Source organism: Crocuta crocuta, unplaced genomic scaffold, assembly GCF_008692635.1.
Source record: "Crocuta crocuta isolate KB4526 unplaced genomic scaffold, BGI_CrCroc_1.0 scaffold288, whole genome shotgun sequence".
NCBI classification, from domain to species: domain Eukaryota; kingdom Metazoa; phylum Chordata; class Mammalia; order Carnivora; family Hyaenidae; genus Crocuta; species Crocuta crocuta.
This window is the reverse complement of record NW_027532607.1, coordinates 641,862-662,247: the sequence shown is the minus strand read 5'-3', so window position 1 is coordinate 662,247 and position 20,386 is coordinate 641,862. Positions and strand designations below refer to the sequence as shown.

The following is a 20,386-nucleotide window of genomic DNA, read 5'->3' as shown; positions in this document are numbered from 1 at the left end:
TGCGGCCCTGCCCTGCCCGCCCTGCCCCCCGTGCCCTCCCCAACACCCCTCTCCCCTGCTGTGCCCATGCACGGTGATCTGTCACCTTTGCAGACTTCCAGGAAGGCTGCTGGGACTGTTCTCTCCCCAACNCTCTCCATCTGCCCCGTGAAGCAGTGTTTCTGCAAGTGTGGCCCAGGGGCCCCTGCCTCAGAATGTCCAGAGCCTCGAGTCAGGAATGAGACCTGTAAGATGCAAATTCCTGGGCCTGTCCAGACCTGGCATGACCGAGCCTCCTGGGCTGAGAGACCTGCACTACGGGGCCTTCCCAAGCCCCTGGGGAATTCCCTTTTTTTTTTTTTAAATGTTTATTTTTGAGAGAGAGAGAGAGCTAGAGCCCACACTTGCAGGGGAGGGGCAGAGAGAGAGAGGGAGACAGAATCTCAAGCAGCCTCCAGGCTCTGAGCTGTCAGCACAGAGCCTCACATGGGGCTTGAACTCGTGAACCGTGAGATCGTGACCTGAGCCGCCCACCCGAGTGCCCCCCAAGCTCCCTGGGGGTTCTTGTGCACAGTGGAGTCTGAGAGCCATGGGGCCGGATGCTGTGCATGCGTGAGGGCCCGGCTCCCCTCAGCTCTGGCGGTGGCTGAGCTCTACTGCCGCCTCCAAGCTTCCCAGGTCTCCTGGCCCCAGGAACCACGTGTACGGAGCAGGGACCTGGAGGCTCCAACCTGGAGAAGGATGGCTCAGGCGGCAGCAAAAAGGCGACTTCTCTCATCAAGAGAAGAGCCACCGCCACTTTTTTGTTTGAATTTCCACATCTGTTGGATGTTCCTAATGTCGTCGAGCTCTGTGGCAACAGGACAAATGAAGATTTTTTTGTCCCTCCTTTTCCACACAGGGAAGCAATAGACGGGGCCTCCGCTCCAGCTTCAGTCGCCCCTTCCCCGCCCCTCCAGACACGCAGGCTGACCGCGGGGCTTGGTGTTGGCTACAAATCCTTTCTGCGCCACGTAATTGCAGATGGACCTTGGGCAAGCCACTCCGCCTCCTAAGCCTGTGTCTTCATCTGGAAAATGGGGAGGGCGGTCACAGCCCACAGTGTTGATCTGAAGGCTGGATGTAGTAACAGCGCGGGGATGCGTGTTTAATACACGTGTGTTTCATACATTCCTGCAGGAATTTCACACCTTGCCCTGCTCCAAGCTTCCAGCAGCCACCAACAACGGGGGACGCAGGCTCCCTGCCCCTCCCCCAAAGCCTCAGTTGGAGGAAACGAGAACACGCAAGACTAGAATCGATCAGACAGGCACATCTGCATTGGCCACACACAAGGAGCAGGAATTCTGACGGTTCTGCGTGTTCCGCCAGGTTCAACGTGTGAAGCCCACGTTTCAGAAGCAGGCCCTCTCCACTCTAAAAACCCAAGCCAGCAAACAGCCACACACGGAAAGCTAAGTGCCCCACGGGGCAAAGCGGCCTCAGAATTACCTCGCTCAGATTTGGCCCCTGCAGGGGGTGGTTTTCTCTGCACTTGCTTGGTAGCTTAAAAAGAAAAATCCACAGAGAGCCTCATTATCATCAAGCCTAAACGGGGCCTCAGAGAGCTTCATGCCGCAGGCACTAGCCATGCCCAGCCGCGCCGCCTGGCAGAGGTTAGCCGGGCAGGGAATGTGTTCAGGAAGCAGGGGCAGGGGTCCCAACTGGCGGGAAACAGGTCAAGGCGGCCTGCGGAGAGATCTGAGCACCTGCAAGCTGCCACGCACAAGCAGGTAAGATCCAGAGAGACAGCAGGATCTCATTCCCCAGCCTGGACTCCAGCTGTGTGAGTCAGCCAGCTTCAGGCCAAGTAAAGAAAAGCAAGATCAAAATCATTTATGAAGTCCAATCACAATTCTGTGAATTACCCTTATTAGCATTTGAAAGCTATCAGGCATTAAAGAGCAAGGGTCCTCATAGGCACCACCCCAGGGCAAAGTGGGCAAACACCACAATAAACACACACACACACACACACACACGCACACACGGCTCGGAGCACCCCACCTGGGCCAGCACAGGGCCCAGAGACCACTGACCGATCCAGGCCTCTCGAGGCCAGTGTAACACTCACAGGCCCCTGAGCACCACTCCAAGGCCAAGCCAGGCCAGATGTCCCCAGTTGCCTGGGACAGACCCCTGGGGGGCTGTGGGAGAGGGGGGTTCATCCTGGCTGTCTCCCATCCCTCAAAGAAGGCAAATCTACTCTGTATAAGCACCACTGGGAGCAGAATCGCTCGCCTGAAGCCTGCCTGGTATCCAAAACGAACTGGATTTTACTCACATGGGCACAGGGGTTTGGACGCAGCAAGCAAGTGCTCAGGTTATGTCAAAGGGCCCACCTCCAGCAAGTTCAAGTGTGCAGGGGCCACACCCAGTGTGAGGTCACCCATAGTGACCTATCCAGAAACACGGAGCCACACCTCCGTGTGTGGGGGGCTGAAAAACACCTCCTGGGGGCCCGGGACTTGGGGGTTAGAGAACCTCAGAGAATCTCCTTTCCTGCCACTTGTTAATCACACGACTGCATCCTCCTCATGCTTCAAGAGAGCTGCTTAAACTTATTCATGCAAATTCTTAGGGCCTTGGTTTCTTCACTGATCAAAAGTGGGATTCAATTATCTACCTTGGAAAATTGTCAAAAGGATTACAAAGAAAAGGAGCATCCGGTGGTTAGTGGACCGCAGGTGCCCGTCAGCTTCCAGAAGTGACTAATTGCCAGGGGCCTTCAGAGATGAGGATAGCACAGACTGACAGCTTCTCCTGACCTGGAGTCCAGAGAAGCTTCTTCTTACCAGTGCCCGGCGGGGTCTTTGGGGAGGGCGTGGTTTTCGCCGGAATCCTGGTGGCATTGGCCTGGCCTTTCTGGCCTGGAGGGGCCGCTCCCCGGGGCGTGGCGATCTTCGTTCCCGTTTTACCATCCGCCCCCTGTAAACCGAAGCACGGCATAGTGGTTTTTACAACTGGGGAAGGTTACTATCACCTAGAGTCCATGCCAGTCCCACTCAACCGCCTTGATTCAAAACGAGGCTAAAATTCAAAACGACCCTTCGCCTGCTAGGATGCGACAAATGTCTTCTACAGTCTCACGGGTTTGCCAGCAAACCAACCCACAGCCCGACTCAAATGCCAAGTGCCCTGACTACCATTTTCTCCAAGAAGAACTGTTTACAAGACGTATCAGTATGAGCTGTGCTAATGTTTTCTATAAAAAACACAACAGAGCTTATAGTGAGGATCAAGCTCTTTATCCACCCAAAGCCCATCGTGGGCAGGATACTCCTATACGGACAGCCATTTTCTGATTCTCCGCAGGGATTTATCTGACTGATGGTGGTTGGTTTCACCAGAGAGCCTTGAAGACACTGATGAACTTGGCGGTGAGTGCTAACAGAGCTAGGTCATTCTTTTCTTCTCTCCCAAACAACCCTAAGGTCTCAGGGACTCCTGAGTGCACTAAGAGCCTTTGGCAGGTTGAACACCAGCGCCAATAAGCAAACGGGCCAAAGGTTGAGAGCCCCCATGCACAGCCTGCTGATTGGGGTCAGTTAGTAGGTTTGACCTTGACACAACACAAACTCAAAAAAGAAACTGACATTCACCAAAGACCACAAGATGGTTCAGCGGAACAGTGACCTTGCAGCACAGGCCTTGTGATATCTAACCCAAATGAGGGCAGTCTGGAAACTCTCTCAGTTGCCAAAGGGCGGGGATTTTCAAGTCAGAGTCCCATGGGGTGCTGTGGGGGCCGCTGTGAGGGACTAACAGGAGCTGAGAAAAATGGTGCCCTGCCCCCCTTTCCCATTCCAACCAGACTTGTCCTTGCTCTACACGGTGCCTCCAGGTACCAGTTTATCGGGAGGAAGGTCTTTGTGGCTAAAAACAACACACATTTGAAAACCGCACGAGAGCAGCCTGATTCTTTTCAAAGGTGGTTTCCTTACCTTGACTTTCATCTCCTTTGCTCCAGAACTGCCAGTTCGGGGTGTGACAGAAGAGACGTGTTTAGGAGAGGAAGATGACTCTGGGCACACAGCAGGGCTGGAGGGTTTGATCAAAGGGTCTGAGCTACCAGGAGTGGGGCGTTTGGGGCTAAGGCAAGGCCTATTTGTCAGGGTTTTAGCAGAGGAAGGTGTGGATGTCTTAAACATAAACATAAATAAAATCAAAATAAAAGTCAGCACATGGGGGAGGGGAACAAACTGAAAAAGGACAGTAACTGAAAATAAACAAGGCAGGTAACAGTTTAAAGCAGTGATCTCCAAACTGTCTGGATCACGTACCCTTATCCATCCTTCTCATTCCTATGAACAGAAAGTGGCCACACACCCTAACGTCCTTGTACTTATTTATCAGTTAAACACATATACTACGATGCCAACCTAGGCGGTACATTATCAAACTTACGTATGACAGAACTTTTAAACGAGAAGAGAAAAAAAAAACAGAAGTTCTAGAATATTCTTTAGCCCACTGGATCTTCTTGGGCTGCCCCCCCCGCCCCCCACCACTTTGGAGACCACTGGTTTAAAGGTGTTTCACGCCCAAAGAATTAATGGAGATTGCCAAAGCATGTGATCCTTAGGATGTTTTTCAAGAAAACATCCCCAGTGTGTCATGGATAAGAAGGGCCCCACTTTCTGCTGAATTCCAGGCAAGGAGCTCATGCTGACCTGCTAACCCTTGGCCGCCTTCTGCCACACTGAGAGGATCATACTTGCTAAAATCATGACTGTGTCTGCTCTAAGTCTTAAAGATTCTGCCTCATACCTCAGGTTACACGCATACACACACACACACACACACACACACACTTTCTGATTAATGTCTCAAACAAAACTTATCTTAACACTATCTGGTGAATCCTAATCTGGCCAGTGTTCGCTCTTGAACACACTCTCAGGATACAGCTTGGGTGAGGGGGGTGGGCTAACAGACCAAGAGTCAGAGGAATGGATGACCTCACAGACAGAGCTGCCCCTTGGAGGAGAGGGAAACTGATGGACGATGGCTTGTCCTAACTGGCTCTGGGGGACTTTGACATGGCCCTGGTGGAGGAGGTGAGCGGGGAGGAGGAGGGGGTCACACCTTCAGGCATAAAACCCAGAGGCCTAGTCCAGAGGTGTTTCAGAGAGGAAGTCAGAACTACCAACCGGGATCCTGACCACGGACTTCATTAGGCTTCTTGGGTTTATTTCCTGATTGACCTTGGACCCACCCCCCAAATGGCTGAGGCCCTCTGTGCCAATCAGCCATGGTGAGGAGGTGGGCCCAAGGGGTGGGGAAAGGTGTGAGGGAGGGACACAGGCTGGAGCTGGTGACAAGAAAAGTTGGGGGTGGGTACTCCTCCTTCTCCAGCTGCGCAAGCCCCCCTTCTGCCGACAGCGCCCCCCACCTGGCCAAGGTTCCTGAAAGAACTGACCCCTTGCTGTCCAGGGCAGGGATGTGGTACCCAAGTGTGCAAATGAGCGAAGAAAGGAACGCATGCACACATGAGGCTGGATTCCCCAATGTGCATCACGACAGCCCAATAGCCACGGCCTCACCAGCTGCCCCAGCGGGGTCTTGAGATGTCAAACCCTGCCTTCCTACAGGGCAGCAAAACACAAGCCACCCAACTCCGGGGGCTACACTCTGCATCTGAGGACCCCATTGGGGCTCTGGGACAGGTTAAGACCCAGAAGTTTCAGGCAGAATTTATACCGGAAATTGTAGATGCCTTTAAGAAAAACAGGTCTTCGTCTAGGGCCACAGTGAGATTTTCCTGGGGAAACATTACTGTGCAGCGACAGGAGAATTTTTCAGGATGCAAAGTCATTATGGGAGGAAACTACAGCTGACAGGAAGCACTGAGGAAGCCAGCATGGCCGTGGATGCGCTTTTGGTGAGAGCAGCCGCTTCATTCATGGTTCCTTGGGTTGGTTTCTGAAGACTGGCCACAGCTTATGTCAAACTGGCCCCTTGGCAAGATTTCAAGATGGCATCTACTGTACCACGTGTCCACTTAGCATTTAGGGCGTGTATCACGTTTTCCTCCTTGACTATCCTTCCCAGCATCAGTCAGCCCCTCCCGGCGCTCCGCGGCAGCCAACCCAGCTGCTTCGAGTTCTCAGAGCACGCACCATTTCCTCATGCTTCTGGGCTTTGCTGTGCTGTTCCCACTCCTCAGAATGCTGCTCCCACCTCTGCCTCAGCAACCCTCCTTTACACTTCCTTCATGGCCTGCCTCACTGGTCCTCTTCCTCAGGCGATTCCAGAACCCTCCACCTTAGGTGAGAGGTCACTTCCTTGATCAATGCTCCCTCAGCCACCTGAGTAAATGATATTCTCTATTCACCTTAAATGTGTGTGTGTGTGTGTGTGTGTGTGTGTGTGTGTATAGATGTTTGCTGATCCTAGGTCTGCAGTGGGAAGTGTAAGATGTGCAAAATTCAAACTTAACCGCAGAAAATTCAAATGCATCTTCGTTTGCTGCGAACATCTCATTTCAACTCTGCTAATGACATTGCAATTAGGAGCGCTCATTCATTAACCTGCCGACCGCCCTTCCCTGGCAGAAGCATCAAAATGGATAAATGCTGGAACTTGAAAAGTTTGCATAAGAATACAAAGCACTTCTAATGACAGTCATCCTTCAGCGGCAGATGCTCTCCACATGTGACACAGACAAATTAATTCATACAAGCATGGCTTCCTGATAAACCTGACTTTGGCGGAGGCTCACAATTTCCTCAGCTTACCTTGGCTTTTTTGTCGTCAGCTCCGGTCCCGTCTCTGCCTTTACTGACCATGCGAGCTGATAAGATATAAAACGAGAGTGTAAGTTACACCCATTTGCACAGCTCCCAGAAAGAGCTGGATGTAGTTACCGCTGATTTCTCGGGATCAGTGCAATGTGTTTTGTTCAGCGGGGCTTGGTGGAAATCCAGTTCATTTTCTTTCCCCTTGAATCGGTCTCTCGTTGTTAGTATCAGCACAGCACACTGGGGTCATTGCTTGGAGCAGGCTGGCCGAGGGTGGGGACATGCAGAGGGGGCGCAGTGAAAACGTGTTCCAGGCACACGCGGGCACGGGGGCGATGGGGATCGGAGACATTGCAGATCCCATTTCTCAAAGGCTCCTTTCCTGTCTCGGCCAGGGTCAGCCTCATCCAGCAGGGACCCCACCTCCGTGCCAAGGAGGGGCATTTGGCGGCCCCAGGGCCACAGATGGGGAAGCTCAGCTATGCTCCAACCTTCTGTAGAACCACCCCCTACTCATGCTGTCACCCAACAGGGTAAGTGAGTGGTTTGCACAGAGCCTGCCCCTCACTAGAGGGGATTAGTCACTAGCCCCAGCTGCCCTCCGACAAGCCCATTCCATGCCAGCCCGGGGGGGCTCTCCTCGCCTCCTACAGGCCCTCCCCAGGGGGACTAATCCTTGCCATTTTCCCAAATTAGCTACAAACTATGGTCAAGCATCTTAACAGATCATCTCTGGAGTTCAGAACCAAACCACTGACGACTTTTGTGTGTAAGTGCCACACCCCTTGGGGAACCACACATCTGCCAGCACTATCTCCAACCCATCCTTTCCTTCTGTGGACTTTCTTTGTTGAAAATTGACGACAGATTTTCATCTTTGGTTTCAATATCACATTCTGCCTGCCAGAGGGTCAATGGGGTGTCTTGGAGCTTCACACTGGCCACTGGAGTCTGGATTTCTAGAGTGACCCGAAGTGATGATCTAGCCCGCAGAGTTTCACCAAGTACTACGCAGCAGAACCATTGAGAAAAAACACAGATTCCAGGGCCCACCCAAGACTCTGTAAGCTTAAGGTGGGGCCTAGGAATATGCATTTTAATAAGAGCCCCAGATGGACCGGTTTCACATCTTTTGCCTGAATCAACTATCGCCGCCACCGCCATGTCACAACAAAAGCAGTTGCTAGATGTGCATTTCCCAAATTGGGTGCTCCCGGACAGGTCCTCCTCCAGGAGATGTGAGCAGGTGGGATCACATAAATTTGGGAACTCCATACTCTTGTACGTCTTTTCTCAGAGCGTCATAATGTGCACTAGAATATTAAAGGTTCTGACAAGTCCTGCTTCAGCAAACCTCGCTTCACTTTGCTCAGCCTGTCTTTCCCAAACTAATTGGACCATGGAACTCTTTTTCCCCTGGATACATCCATCAACAGCCAGTGTTCACCAAACACCATTTCAGGAAACGCTGTTATAATCTGCCACATCACAGTTATTGGCCCAACTATTTTGGAATTTAGGACATTTTAAAATAGGATATGTGATTTCTTTTTTTTTTCGGTCTTCAATTTTAATACAGGTTCCTTTATCTACAACATTTCTAAGTTCTCTTGACAAGTAAAACCTAATAAAAATGCAACAGAGGTTTGTAACGGACGGCTCAGGAAACAGTCATTTCTGGGCCCTGCAAATAATTCCAGACGCTAGAGGTCCTAAATGTATGAATGTGCCCGATGTGTACCCTTGAGACCTCCTCTGGCCTCGTCTTCCTGACAGGACACAGAGACTCCAACATGGGGGAACCTCCCCTCCTACCTCTCCAGCACCCGACGGGCTGCTGTGGTCAAGCGGGCTGGGGCTGAGGCCCCTGTAATCCCAGCATAGGGTCCCCAAGCTCTGCCTAGGGAGGAGGAGAAGATTCGAGACAGGAATGTTTGGTTTCTGCTTATTGTCTCCCCTTCCACAAGGCAGGGTGGGTCAGGGTGGGGGCTGTTGGGCAGAGGGTTCAGCATAGGCTCTCGGCTACCCCAAATCCTCACACATGTCGTCTGCTGCATGTGATGTGTTGTCCATGGATGAGCAGCACAGGAAGGCTCACGGCCCCTGTGTCTCTGGGCTCGGAGAACCTTCTGGAAGGCGCTGTGCTGACCAGGGCAGAGTGTGACTTGCACAGCAGACCCACCCGGATTGTGAATGTGGCTCTGTCCCCGACTGCTTGGTGACCTTTGGCGAGTTACTTTCCTCCCTCTCTGAGCCTCAGTTTCCTCGTTTGCAAAGCGGGGCTAATTTTGTCCCCTTGGAAGGGTTGGGAGGGTTCTAGACAATGAATTTGGGGCACATAAGGGAACCGGCTGTCATCCACCCTGTGGGGGGCGGCACACCAACCAGCTGTGGGCTGGTAGACTGCAGTAAATAACTCGAGTGGCCAGAGAAACGAACAGGGTGGAAAGCACTGGGCGGGGGGTTGGTGACATGCGGAACGGCGGGCAAGCGTGAGGGCAGCGCGTGCTACCAGAGGCTGAGGGACGGGAGGAGGCCACAGGAGGGTGTGCAGCAGTGCCCGGCTGGTCCGTGGAGCGGTTATCCTGGGAACCTCAGAAGCAGCAGGACTCAAGGAAGGGCCGGAAGCTCAGTGGCAGTGCCCGCAGCCTGGGTGGCACACGAGGTTGATGGGAAGGATTGAAGGAGCTCAAGACACAGACCTTTGAGTTGAGGGACCCGGCTGACATGCTTCCCTGGCAGAACAGGTGCAGGCTGCCTTTCTGATGGTTCTGGAAGGTCAGACTTTTTTGTGTCCTCTCCCTCAGAAGGGCCCTGGGGTTCTTGCTCCTCTCCAGGGGGGCCCAGAAGTGCAGGCCCTTCCAAATCCACCTCTGAACGTGCCTGCTCCTTCTGCACGTTGGCTTTGATTTCCACGTGGAAGGTGAACTCGGGGGGCGTGTCCTGCCCTTCCGCCGTGGGCCCTGCACTGAGCCCGGGGGGCTCTGAGGCCTCAGTCTCCGTGGAAACTTTGGAGAGGAAATCGACAGGGAGGCGGATGGCACCCTCAGCTGGGAACCCGGGGAAGCCAGTGGCTCCTCTGGAAACTGTCTGAGGGGGTGGCCCGCCTCGGGTTGGGGAGCTCTGCAGACCTGGGGTGACGTGGGAGGGGGGGGAGTCCTGGGGCGAGGACTCGTCCACGTCGCGGTCTTCATCGACATCCTCGCCCCCCCGCCTCTCTTTGCCATGGTCCCCCTTCAGAGGTGGCGCCTCCCGGCGCAGGTCTCCCAATAGCTCGTACTCCAGCAGCTCCACATCACGACGACTTCCCTCTGTGTCCTCTGATTCTGTCCCTGAAGGCTGCTGTGTGGCCTCCCTTGGGCCATCAGGCAGGATGGGGCCCTCAGGCATGTAGGACACGTGCTGGCGGGGCAGACCCGGGGTGCCCGGGGCGGCAGCCTCACCTCTATGGTGCCCCGGCTCCCCAAGGACGATCTCCTGCACAACCTTGACACTGCCAGGCTCCGTCTGGAGATATCCAGGGGAGGTGGGCTTCGGAAAGGCCAGACGCCCCTTGACCCCATCCCCTGGTTTTGGTCCCCACTCCTGGGGGGGCTCCTGAGGGCCTCCTGTTGGAGAAGGGGGTTGGCAGATGGGATGATGCTGGGAGTGGTCACCAGGACAGGGGCCCCTGGCTGTTTCTCCCCCACAGGCAGCCCGGAGACCCCAGAAGCTTCTCTGCTGTGGTCCGGCTGATCCTGAGAGCTAAGCACATTGGCCAGGGGCCTCTCAGGTACCTCCCTCTGCTGGCTGGAAATTCCCAGCAACTCTGGGTTTGAAGAGGCAGCAGTGGCCAAAGGTTGGCAGGGATGCATTAATTGTTTAAGAGAGGGAACGCGCTCTTGAAATAAGAAAAGGACATTTAAACAGCATCACGAGGCCAACTCACAAAGAGAGTGCTCTGGGCTTAACTCAGTTGTCTTCCTTTGCTCAGAATGAAAGCTCTATTGGCTTACCTAACACTGACTCATGTCACACTCATTGGGTGACACTGTGTGAGCACCTCCCCTCTCTGGGCCTCAGTTTTCTCATCTGTAACAGGGGTGCTAGACCTGGTGATCTCTATGGCCCCATCTGCACCAGCATTATTCCTCTATCACTGGCTCTGGGTGGGCTCGGAGTACATCACCATACCCAGGGCTGCTGGCCCCACCGTGGAGCTGCCTTGTGCTGAATCCACTAGGCTACAGAAGCTTCCCCTTCTCTCCAAGGGACACTGAGCTTCCTGAAGATTCTGGCCTCTAGATATAAGACCTGGCTTGGATGCTCTGAGGATCCCTTTTCTCTCCCTCTCTCTGTTTCCCCTTTTTGCAAAATGAATCCAGCAGGGCTGGAATTGAACCAACCCAGCCTCAAGCCCCATGCTCTGATAGATCTGGAAAATCCAAACTCTATCATCAGCAGAAACCATAAGGTTCTTATAAAGAGAAGCACAATTCAGATGTATCTGGCTCGTGGGTCAAGGGCAGGGCCTTTTGCATAAGGTGAAGCAGACTACTGTGGCCCTGAAGGGTCCTGCAAAGGCATCGCTAGCCCAGGAGCCCACAGGGTTCTCCTGGTCACATCGCTGGTGGCTGGTGGAGGGCACACTTCACGCTTTCTGGCTCATCCGTGCAGTGTTCACATGAGCTCTCCTTAAAGAACCTGACCTTGTATTAAGGAGAGGAGAGTCATGCTCTTTGGTACTCCTAATAAACATCCTCTGTTGTTTTTTAATTCCCACCCTTTAAACTTCCCATCTAGTTTCAGTAGGACAGCCCATACAACTCCACAGCTCTCCTCTAAACAAACCCAGAACCCCAAAGATTCAGGGGACTGGAAGAGCTGAGGGCAGGAAGATGTGCACACAGGCATGCAGTTGTGGACACACGGCCAACACGTGCCCGCCTCCTCTCCCCACCCACGCAGAGTCTGTAGCTGCCTGTTGGCTCGCCTCCACCCTGACCCTTACACCAGGGCCTCGTGATCTCCATCTCATTCATTGCCTGTTCCCGGCATCAATCACAGTGCCTGCCATATAGCGATGATCAATAACGGAATCCTCCCTGGTGAACGGCTATCAGGAAAATATGCTCATTTCTGCTTTCTGCAGGGTCTACAGGCACCTTACTGGGACCGTTGGTCAGTCTCTGGGAAGAAGAGCTCAAATGACAGAGATGCAGGGACCAGACAACCTGAGGAGGTGCCTCAGCGCCATGACTTCTCAGCAACCAACCAGCTCAACAGACCAGAGGCCGCAGCAGATTTGCTAGTCTTTACACCTCCTTGATGCGCCATGAGTCCTTGCCTTCTGGAAAAACCTTTCCTCCCACAGCTTTCTAGAAATTGCTCTTGGTCAGGATGTTACTATACTCTAATAGACTGTAGGACTTGGAATGATCTTCATTAAAAAGGAGAAAAAGGAAGGGGGTGCCTGGTGGCTCAGTCGGTTGAGCGTTTACTCTTGGTTCCAGTTCAGATCACGATCTCATGGTTCATGGGATTGAGCCCTGAATCAGGCTCTGCACTGACAGTGCCCAGAGCCTGCTTGGGAGTCTCGCTCTCTCTCTCCCTCCCTCTCTCCCTGACCTTTCTTAGCTCACATGCTCTCTCTCTCTCAAAACAAATAAATAAACATAAAAAAAAAGAGACAAAGGCCCCCAAACATAAATAGTAAACAGTCCTTGAAAAGTCACCAATATTTGATTGTACAGTGTGTGCGTATTGACTGAACCTTTCGTCATGCAACTATATTTCTGGAGGAAGGAGCGAGGCTGGGAGAATATTCTATTCAGTTTCTAGAATACTATGCAGTTCTCAGTAAGTAATAAACATAGCAATATAGGTGAACAACATCTGGGCAAACAGTGTGAAGGCCTCAGGACTCTGGATAAACTCTCCCCACACATCCCTCTCAGGAGGCCTGGTCTTCATGACACAGTAGAAAGGTCTACCCCTCCGTGTGCCAGGACATGGGTAAAGTCTAGCCGCTCACTGCAGTGCCATCCTGAAATGTCCTTGTTTGGCAGGTGTTCATGAACATAGGCTACCAGAGGCTTTCTTTCTGCAGCAGAAACTGCAAAGAGAAGATGTAATAACTATGCTTTTGTTAGATGGCTCTTTCTAAATCTGAAAATTGACTACAGCCCTTGGGCAAATAAAGTGTGTTTGTGGATCATGAGCAGGTCCGATTGTCACAAGGCTTCACTAGAAAGAATAGGCCTCATCAATTTGGACCAGCAGAGTCCTAATCAAGTCTACCTTAGGAACAGAGGTAGAAACCTCACGTTTTGGGGCGCTTGGGTGGCTCAGTTGGTTAAAGCGTCCGGCTTCGGCTCAGGTCATGATCTCATGGTTCATGGGTTCGAGCCCCACGTCGGGCTCTGTGCTGACAGCTAGCTCAGAGCCTGGAGCCTGCTTCTGATTCTGTGTCTCCCCCTCTCTGACCCTCCCCTGTTCACACTGTCTCTCTCTCTCAGAAATGAATAAAAACATTAAAAAAAAGAAAAAAAGAAAAAGAAACCTCATGTTTTCATGATCTGGTGCCAACTTCCCATTGCAAATTCTAGCTGGTGGTCATCTTTATAGCTACATAAGTCTAGGCCACTGATGGGGAAAAAATGTAAAAACTGAGTGAGTACAGGGGCGCCTGGGTGGCTGAGTCTGTTAAGCATCCCACTTCAGCTCAGGTCATGATCTCGCGGTTCGTGGGTTTGAGCCCCATGTCAGGCTCTGTGCTCACAGCTCAGAGTCTGGAGCCTGCTTTAGATTCTGTGTCTCCCTCTCTTTGCCCCCACCTCCACCCAGACTCTGACTCTCTCTCTCAAAAATAAATAAACATTTAAAAAATTTTTTAAAAATTGTGTGAGCATGAAAACAAAGTTCCCACAAAACATGTTGGCCTAATCTTTTCACTGCATGGAATGTGTTTGCAGGGACAGGAATACCTAGCCTGTAATAAATATTTGTAGAAAAAAACTCAAATCCACTTCTTTCTATGGAAACAAATGATCATTTCCAGTGGTTATAAAAGCCTCTAATTTTACCGAAGCTTGAAAATCATGACCTGAAAGAAACAGGTGGCAGGCTTCTATTCTAGTTCTTTAACGCACAGACTGGGATTCCCCCTTACACTGATTATCTCTTCTAATATTTTTGAAGCTCTCTGTGAGTCTAAGAATGAAAACATGCTTCTCTATGCCATGTGAGATGAGGTTAGCTCACTCTGGGGCAATAACTCCTCTGGCAGCAGCAATGAATAGTTAGCCTTCAAAATACCCTCAATAAAGGGGCACCCGGGTAGCTTGGTCAGTTAAGTATCCGACTTCGGCTCACATCATGATCTCACGACTCATGGGTTCGAGCCCCACATCAGGCTCTGTGCTGACAGCTCAGACCCTAGAGCCAGTCAGAGCCCAGAGCCTGCTTCAGATTCTGTCTCTGTCTCTCTCTGCCCCTTCCCTGCTCATGCTGTGTGTGTGTGTGTCTCTCTCTCTCTCAAAAATAAATAAATATTTAAAAAATAAAAATAAAAAAAATACCCTCAATAAAACACTTTGGGCTCAGAGTCTTCCTAAAGCCAGGTGGCCCCAGTGGCAGCACTAGATGTTGGACAAATCCCATATCACTTTCTGCAGAAAAAAAAACAGTGTCTTTCTAGCTCTTTTGCAATCTAGAAAGTTCCATATGATACAATAGACTCTCCAGTTCATTGATGCAGCAGGTGACAGAAAATGAACCTAGAGCCATATTATATCAGAGGTCTCCGTTTCCTGAGATAAGGAATCTTTAAGATTTATAAAATTAAGTTCTTAAAACGTTTGGGCTAAATGATTACAGAAAGTTGGTCTACTTGTACACAGCAGTTTTGGCCCCTGGGAAGAAAATCATAATAAGCTCTGAACATTGCACAGAAGAAAATTGAAAAGAAATTTTTTGGTGGAGATGTGGTTAAGCCCTCGCTCCTGGGACAGGGCCAGAGGGGAGCCTGTGGAGAAAGTCACCTATCATGCACATGTGAATTTCTGTTGGAAACTCTTTCTTGACTCCCCAGGCTGGACAGGGCCAGCGTCTTTCAGGACACTAAACACCTTAGGAATAACTCAGAAACAGTGTTAGGAAACAAAGAAGAGTGTGTGTACGTGTGGCCAGAGCTCTTTCTATGTCTGATTGTCCGTCTTCGATAAGAACCTCCTGGACCCGTGAATTAGGGTCCGGGTGCAAATTTTCTTTTCAGGTAGAGCCCATCTGAATGTTGCCATCTCCCTCCTCCCGACCCCCAAGCCGTGGGAGGCGATTCTAGCCCACTGACCTTGAGTCACATGTCCAGCGGCTTGGTCTTCCAGGTTGGGGGTGTCTCCAATGCCCGCTTCTTCAGCTGGTTTATGTGTCAGCAAATGAAGAAGATATAAGCAAAGGCAGTTATTGTTTGCCAGAAACAAAGTTCTCTGCATCTTCTGGTATTTTTCTGAAAACATTCAGGAAAGGCACATCTCACGAGTACCAAGGGGCTGAGCCTCTGGCTCTTTGCAAATATTATTGCTGAGGATGTCGACAAATGCAGGTTACTGGATGCACCCCACCGTACCCACACACCTTACAGGTGACCATGATCCTGTAGGAAAGGCCTTCTCTGCGGTGGGCCCAGGGTCGCGAGCGCCTCACTCAACAAAGACACGCAGGGTGGGTGAGGTCAGAGGAGCAGTTTACTGCTCAACCACCACCACGGGAACCATGGCCACGCAGCAGCCCCGGCCAGTGCTCCTGGGGTGCTCAGGGCATAAGGAAGCACCAGGTATGGGCTGTGGAGTCAGGCTGGGGTTCACATCCAGGTACCGCCACTTATGTAACCTTGCTGAGCCTCTGTTTCCTCATCTAGCCCCCCAAGGTGATGATACCGGCTTGTCTCGGAGGACGATGGTGAGGGTTAATACGAGAATTTGTACAACTGTGTTTAATGAGATGCCAGGCGTATGGGAGGTGCCCCAAAGCTGATCAGGTTCTTTTCTCCAAACTACTGGGCAAACCCCTGTAACCACCTGCCAGGAGTACGTGCTACCTGATTAGAAGGAGGCCAGCAGCGCCAGTGAGCAGCTTTTGGGGTGTCTTGGACTCACCCCCAATGAAGAAGATCACATCACCAACAGTGCCAAAGTCAACAAGCTTTACTGCAATGCCAATTTCAGCGCCATGAAAAACCAGGACATTGCTCACTCCGGGATAATGGATACAATTGTGTAGAAGAAAGAGTTTATAAGCAAGTTGGCCACGCACTGACATACACTTGCGTCAGGACCCCAGAAGAACCAACATGCCCTGATGGACAGAGACAGAGGAGCCACCACCCCTAAGAAATCCTTACAAGCTGCTGGCTGGGTCACCGGTCTTTTCTTCCACACCTGCGATGATAACAATTTCACACCTAAAACAGAAATGCTAAGGCACCAGCTCAGGCCCACCGTGGAGAGCACGGAAGAGGGAAAAGATTCTCTGGGTCGCTGGACAGCTGCATGACGGCTTTATAAACACCTGGCCCATTGGCTCTACCAGAACAGCTCCAGTGAGGGCGGTGGGGGGACCAGCAATGGGCTCCCCATCTGCCAGATCATAAACGCGACCATGCTCTGCCCCCTTCCCCCCCACCAACAGGACACTGCCACCCATGAGGTCAAGCAGTGGCAGCTTCGAGACAGATGTGGTCTGAGTTTCTGATGAGGCTGTGGTAGAAAGGTTCAGAGTGGCAGCAGGTCTAGCTAAGTGGCATGGAGTCCTGGAGACCGAGAACGCGGCACGGAGGTTGGGGGTGAAAGGGGATGACGTCACTGCCATGGCACTGGGAAGTCACTGCACTCCCATGCAGGTGCAGAATTGCAGTATCCTGGCCCTGGTGCCTGTCAGACACTGGAGGCTGCTGATAACTCTGACGCCCTCCCCGCTTCCCAGTTCCCAGCAGGGGATGTGCTCAGAGAGGCCAAGGGAGGAGGTAGGGTGTGTGACCGTGGCTGGGCCTTTCCGTTTCCCCGAAGCCCCAAGAGGCAGGGGCTCCCATCCCAGCCAGGCAGGGACTCCTGCTGTGGGGCGGCCACACTACACCCTCAAATAGGCCTCAGAGGAGAAGTTTCAACAATGTGAGACGGCTAAGCAAGGATGAAACTAGGGTACATGTCATCCAAGTCAACAGCTGGAAAAAAAAAGTCCCCCAAATCTAAATCCTCCCTGGCTCGTTGAGGATGTAAAGGGTGGAGAGGGTGGCTTGGGAGCGTGGAGGGCGGCTACGAAGCCACCACCCATCTCGGCCCCAATGGAAGGGTTTCAAGGCACCACCTGGAGACACTGGGTGCATGTCCCCGGTGGTTGGTGACATGGCGGACTGCTGTCAGCACCCCACCTGGGAAAACCAGAAGAGAGATGGGCTGGCCCTGCTTTGGCGGCAGAGCGAAGGGGCGTGGCTGCAGCCCTGTGGTCACATACCCCAAGTCTGCTTGGGCAAATTGCCCATGTGTTTCCCACAGACCCGATAGGGGCCCAGGGGAGCAGCAGCGTGGAGGCGCCTTGGACCATGGCGCCTCCGATAGAAGCCAGTTGACTTCAGCAGAAAGCTGGGGGTGGTCTTCAAATTCCAAGGGGCTGAGGAGAGTGGACTGTCTGCTGGAAGCAAGTGCAGAGGGAGGGACCTTTGGGGGATAACTGGGATGCAGGGTCTGGAAGGATTCCAAACAGGTACCCACACAACAGAGAGCAACGTTAGACACTGCAGAGAAGGTGAAGCCGGCACACAGTGGTGCCAATCCAGGACGCATTTTCCTGCCTCCCGACCCCTCCACCTCCCCAGCCCCATAGGGGAGGGCTTCAACCCTGAATGAGCTTAGGCTACTTCGTGGAACTGGACATTCTAACCAGCACTCGCAAACTCTGTTTTGTGATGAGACTAAAGTACTTTTGATTACCTAGCAGTGATGAAAAAGTCAGAAGCGGCCTATAGTTTTCACCCTGGGAGGGGAAAAGTCAGGGGCTCTCCCACTGAGTAACTATAGAGGCACAGGGTGGGAGTGGGGTACAAAAATCAGGTTATCCAGGATCTCGTCCCATGAGTCATTGCACAGCCTTCAAACGACCCTCAAGTGTCAAGGATGAGGGAACCCCGTCCGGCTTCAAGAACAGCCCCCTCCGTCCATCTCAAAAGACCAACTCACAAAGCAGGAACTCTTCTGCCGAGCTGGGGCTACTGCTGACCTCTGCATGGGGGTTCTCAACAAAAGAAGCCCCGAGGAAAAGCTGCAGTTTCCCAGACAGCTGCCGTGAGCACCGTCTTTAGGAAGGAAAGAAGGTTCCAGTGTGGGGGCGTTTCCCCCACTCTCCGGTGCTGGTGAAATCCTGTGCGGAAGTCTTCAGCATCGTGTTGGGCGCCTTCTACACCAGCGAGCCAATGGCTGAGGGTTTACATGAGCCCCAAGGACACGCTGAGAAGGGGATGACAGCCAGAGCTCTGGGCTGAACTAGGCCGTTTCCTAAGGGCCCCACGTGGCCTGAAGCCACCACGATTTCCGGTCAGTGCCCGTGTGCGTGACTCCCATCAAATGAGCTGACAGGACAGTCTCATCATGCCTCTTCCATGCAGATACGTCAGAGAAGCTAGTTCTAGAAATGGATGCTAGGTCACACTGCTGAGCTCCTTAGGGGCTGTCCCATTAAATCCTCCAAAGGTGTGGGTCAGTCATCAGACCCTGCCACATGCTTGGGTGCCCCAGGGGGTAAACTGTCCACTAGAAGGTGACCCTGTCACTGGGCAGAGTCCAGCAGGAGGGTGGACTGAGCCCGGGAGTGAAGAAGGCAGAATCTGCCACCAGCCTGCCTCGGAGGACCCTGCAGAGAGCTTGGAGCTGATGTGCTAGCTGAGATGGAAGAGGAGAAGCTGGAAGGAATCCAGAAAGAAGATTCCCTGACCTCTGGGAGGCTGGCAGGCAGCCACGGAAGCAATCGGGCATCAAGGCACCAAGCTCGGAATGACCCAAGATTCCCAGACACCGGGAGTCCACCCACATTGCTGCCTCTCTCGGAGAGAGCATAAGCCCTATTCGCACCCACTCCTCTTGCAGGGCAGCAGGGCACCCGGCCAGGGCCATTTCCACCCGGCCATGGGAGTCACCCTCACCTGTGGTTCCTTCTGGGATCTCCGTGTGGGGCTGGGCGGCCGCCTGCTCGCCGGGGGCTCCCTCATCCACTAAGGGCGCTGTTGCATCTGGAAACCGAGAGTCGCCTTAAGGAGGCTAGGAAAGCCAGGCCAAGCCCCTCACCTTATTTCTAGAGTGGGAGCAGGCAGGGGCGGGGAGGCAGGAGGGGACTCAGCGGCATGCAGAAAGCAACACCACAAAGCAGGGCCCATGGCCGCACCCCTGCCTGATGTCTCCCCAGGAAGCACATGAATATCCTGCTTGGCGGCATCGCCTCATGGGATGCCCAGGCCACCTGCGGGGGACAGCCCCTGTGTGGACACTGCAGCAGAAGAGACTGCTGGGTCCGGGCCCGGGTGTTTTTAAAGAAGAAATGTAGAAAATCAGATGATCTCTGTGAGACTTTGAGCAAGACCTTTGTGTTCTTTGGGCCTCAGTTTCCTCATCTGCAAAATGGGAGTATCACTGCCAGGTGACCTTCAAGTCCTCTTCCAGCTCTAAGCCCCCTGTCCTGCAAGTCCATGGCTCATGGTTAAAAGCACAGACTCTCCCGGGTGGCAATGAACAGGCTGGTCCTGTCCAGAGCTGAGTGCTTGACGACGGGCTTACAGATGGCCCACCTACAGAGCAGAGGCCAGAGGTAAAAACCCACCACAAGGAGCTGCTGTCGGCCTCTCATCAGGGTGAGCACCTTCTAAATCTGCAGTCCCCCCCTGCCCCCAGCAGTGTCCTGGCACACCCCCAGGCCGCTCCAGCAGACATAAGGAGTTGTCAGCTTTGAAAGCTTTCCAAGAGCCTGAGTCAATATAGTGAAATGGAATCCAGTCTAATTACGGTCCTCTCGGGAGCAGCGGGGCAGCCTGGCCAAGCCCAGTCCCAGCAGAGTCCCCATCCTCGTGGGGAGGGAGTGGAAGCTCCCAGGGCCCACACACATACAGGATCCAGAGTGCAGCGAGCCTTGGTTGGAAGATTCTCCCAGAATAATGTGGACGGGGGCACTCCCAAAGCCATGATTTGGGAGGCTGCTATGAAGCCTGGCGCCTGTGTTTGAGGACCTTCTCAGGGCGGTAGCAACTTGCAAAACTGTCCTAACCAGATCAGCGGGAAATGTCTTGCATCAGCAGGTCTAAGAAGGAGAGCAAAGAGCCCGTGGCTTGGGTATTCTCACCAGGCTGAGAACCACGGGGCCAGGGCCACACCCACCTCCTCCCCAACAGACGCTCCCTTACACCAAGAGATTGGCAGGCACTTCACAGTCACTTTCTCAATTCATTCAAAGGTGGACACTTGGGGAGATACCGGGCCAGGTTCTCATCCTGTGACAGCCTCCAAAGTCATGGGCAGAGCCAGGAGGAGGAGAGTACTGAGAAGACAACCATGAGCCTCCCTGGGGAGGGTAGAGAGACGGAAGGGCAGATACCGCAGACTGGTTCCTAC

The 20,386-nt window shown here is 52.9% G+C and overlaps 1 protein-coding gene and 1 long non-coding RNA gene across 6 annotated transcripts in view; one reads left to right on the top strand and one right to left on the bottom strand.

The window, feature by feature from the left end:
* MAPT (microtubule associated protein tau) overlaps positions 1 to 20,386 on the bottom strand; it is a 99,156-nt gene that overhangs the window by 20,722 nt on the left and 58,048 nt on the right. For 2 of the 5 annotated variants that reach the window (XM_077780404.1, XM_077780406.1), the window contains exons 4-7: positions 18,931 to 19,017; positions 15,091 to 15,156; positions 6,759 to 6,814; positions 2,814 to 2,946 (exon numbers count right to left, since the gene is read on the bottom strand). In XM_077780404.1, the coding sequence (XP_077636530.1) occupies positions 2,814 to 2,946; positions 6,759 to 6,814; positions 15,091 to 15,156; positions 18,931 to 19,017 (342 nt within the window). Of the gene's footprint in view, positions 1 to 1,470; positions 1,525 to 2,813; positions 2,947 to 3,962; positions 4,161 to 6,758; positions 6,815 to 9,463; positions 10,263 to 13,768; positions 13,771 to 15,090; positions 15,157 to 18,930; positions 19,018 to 20,386 lie in introns of all 5 variants that reach the window. The other 3 variants (XM_077780405.1, XM_077780407.1, XM_077780403.1) reach the window with 2 other exon arrangements.
* Positions 2,487 to 12,205, top strand: LOC144245006 (uncharacterized). The gene is made up of 2 exons (XR_013339128.1): positions 2,487 to 3,398; positions 11,893 to 12,205. It is a non-coding gene; the product is annotated as an uncharacterized LOC144245006 (long non-coding RNA).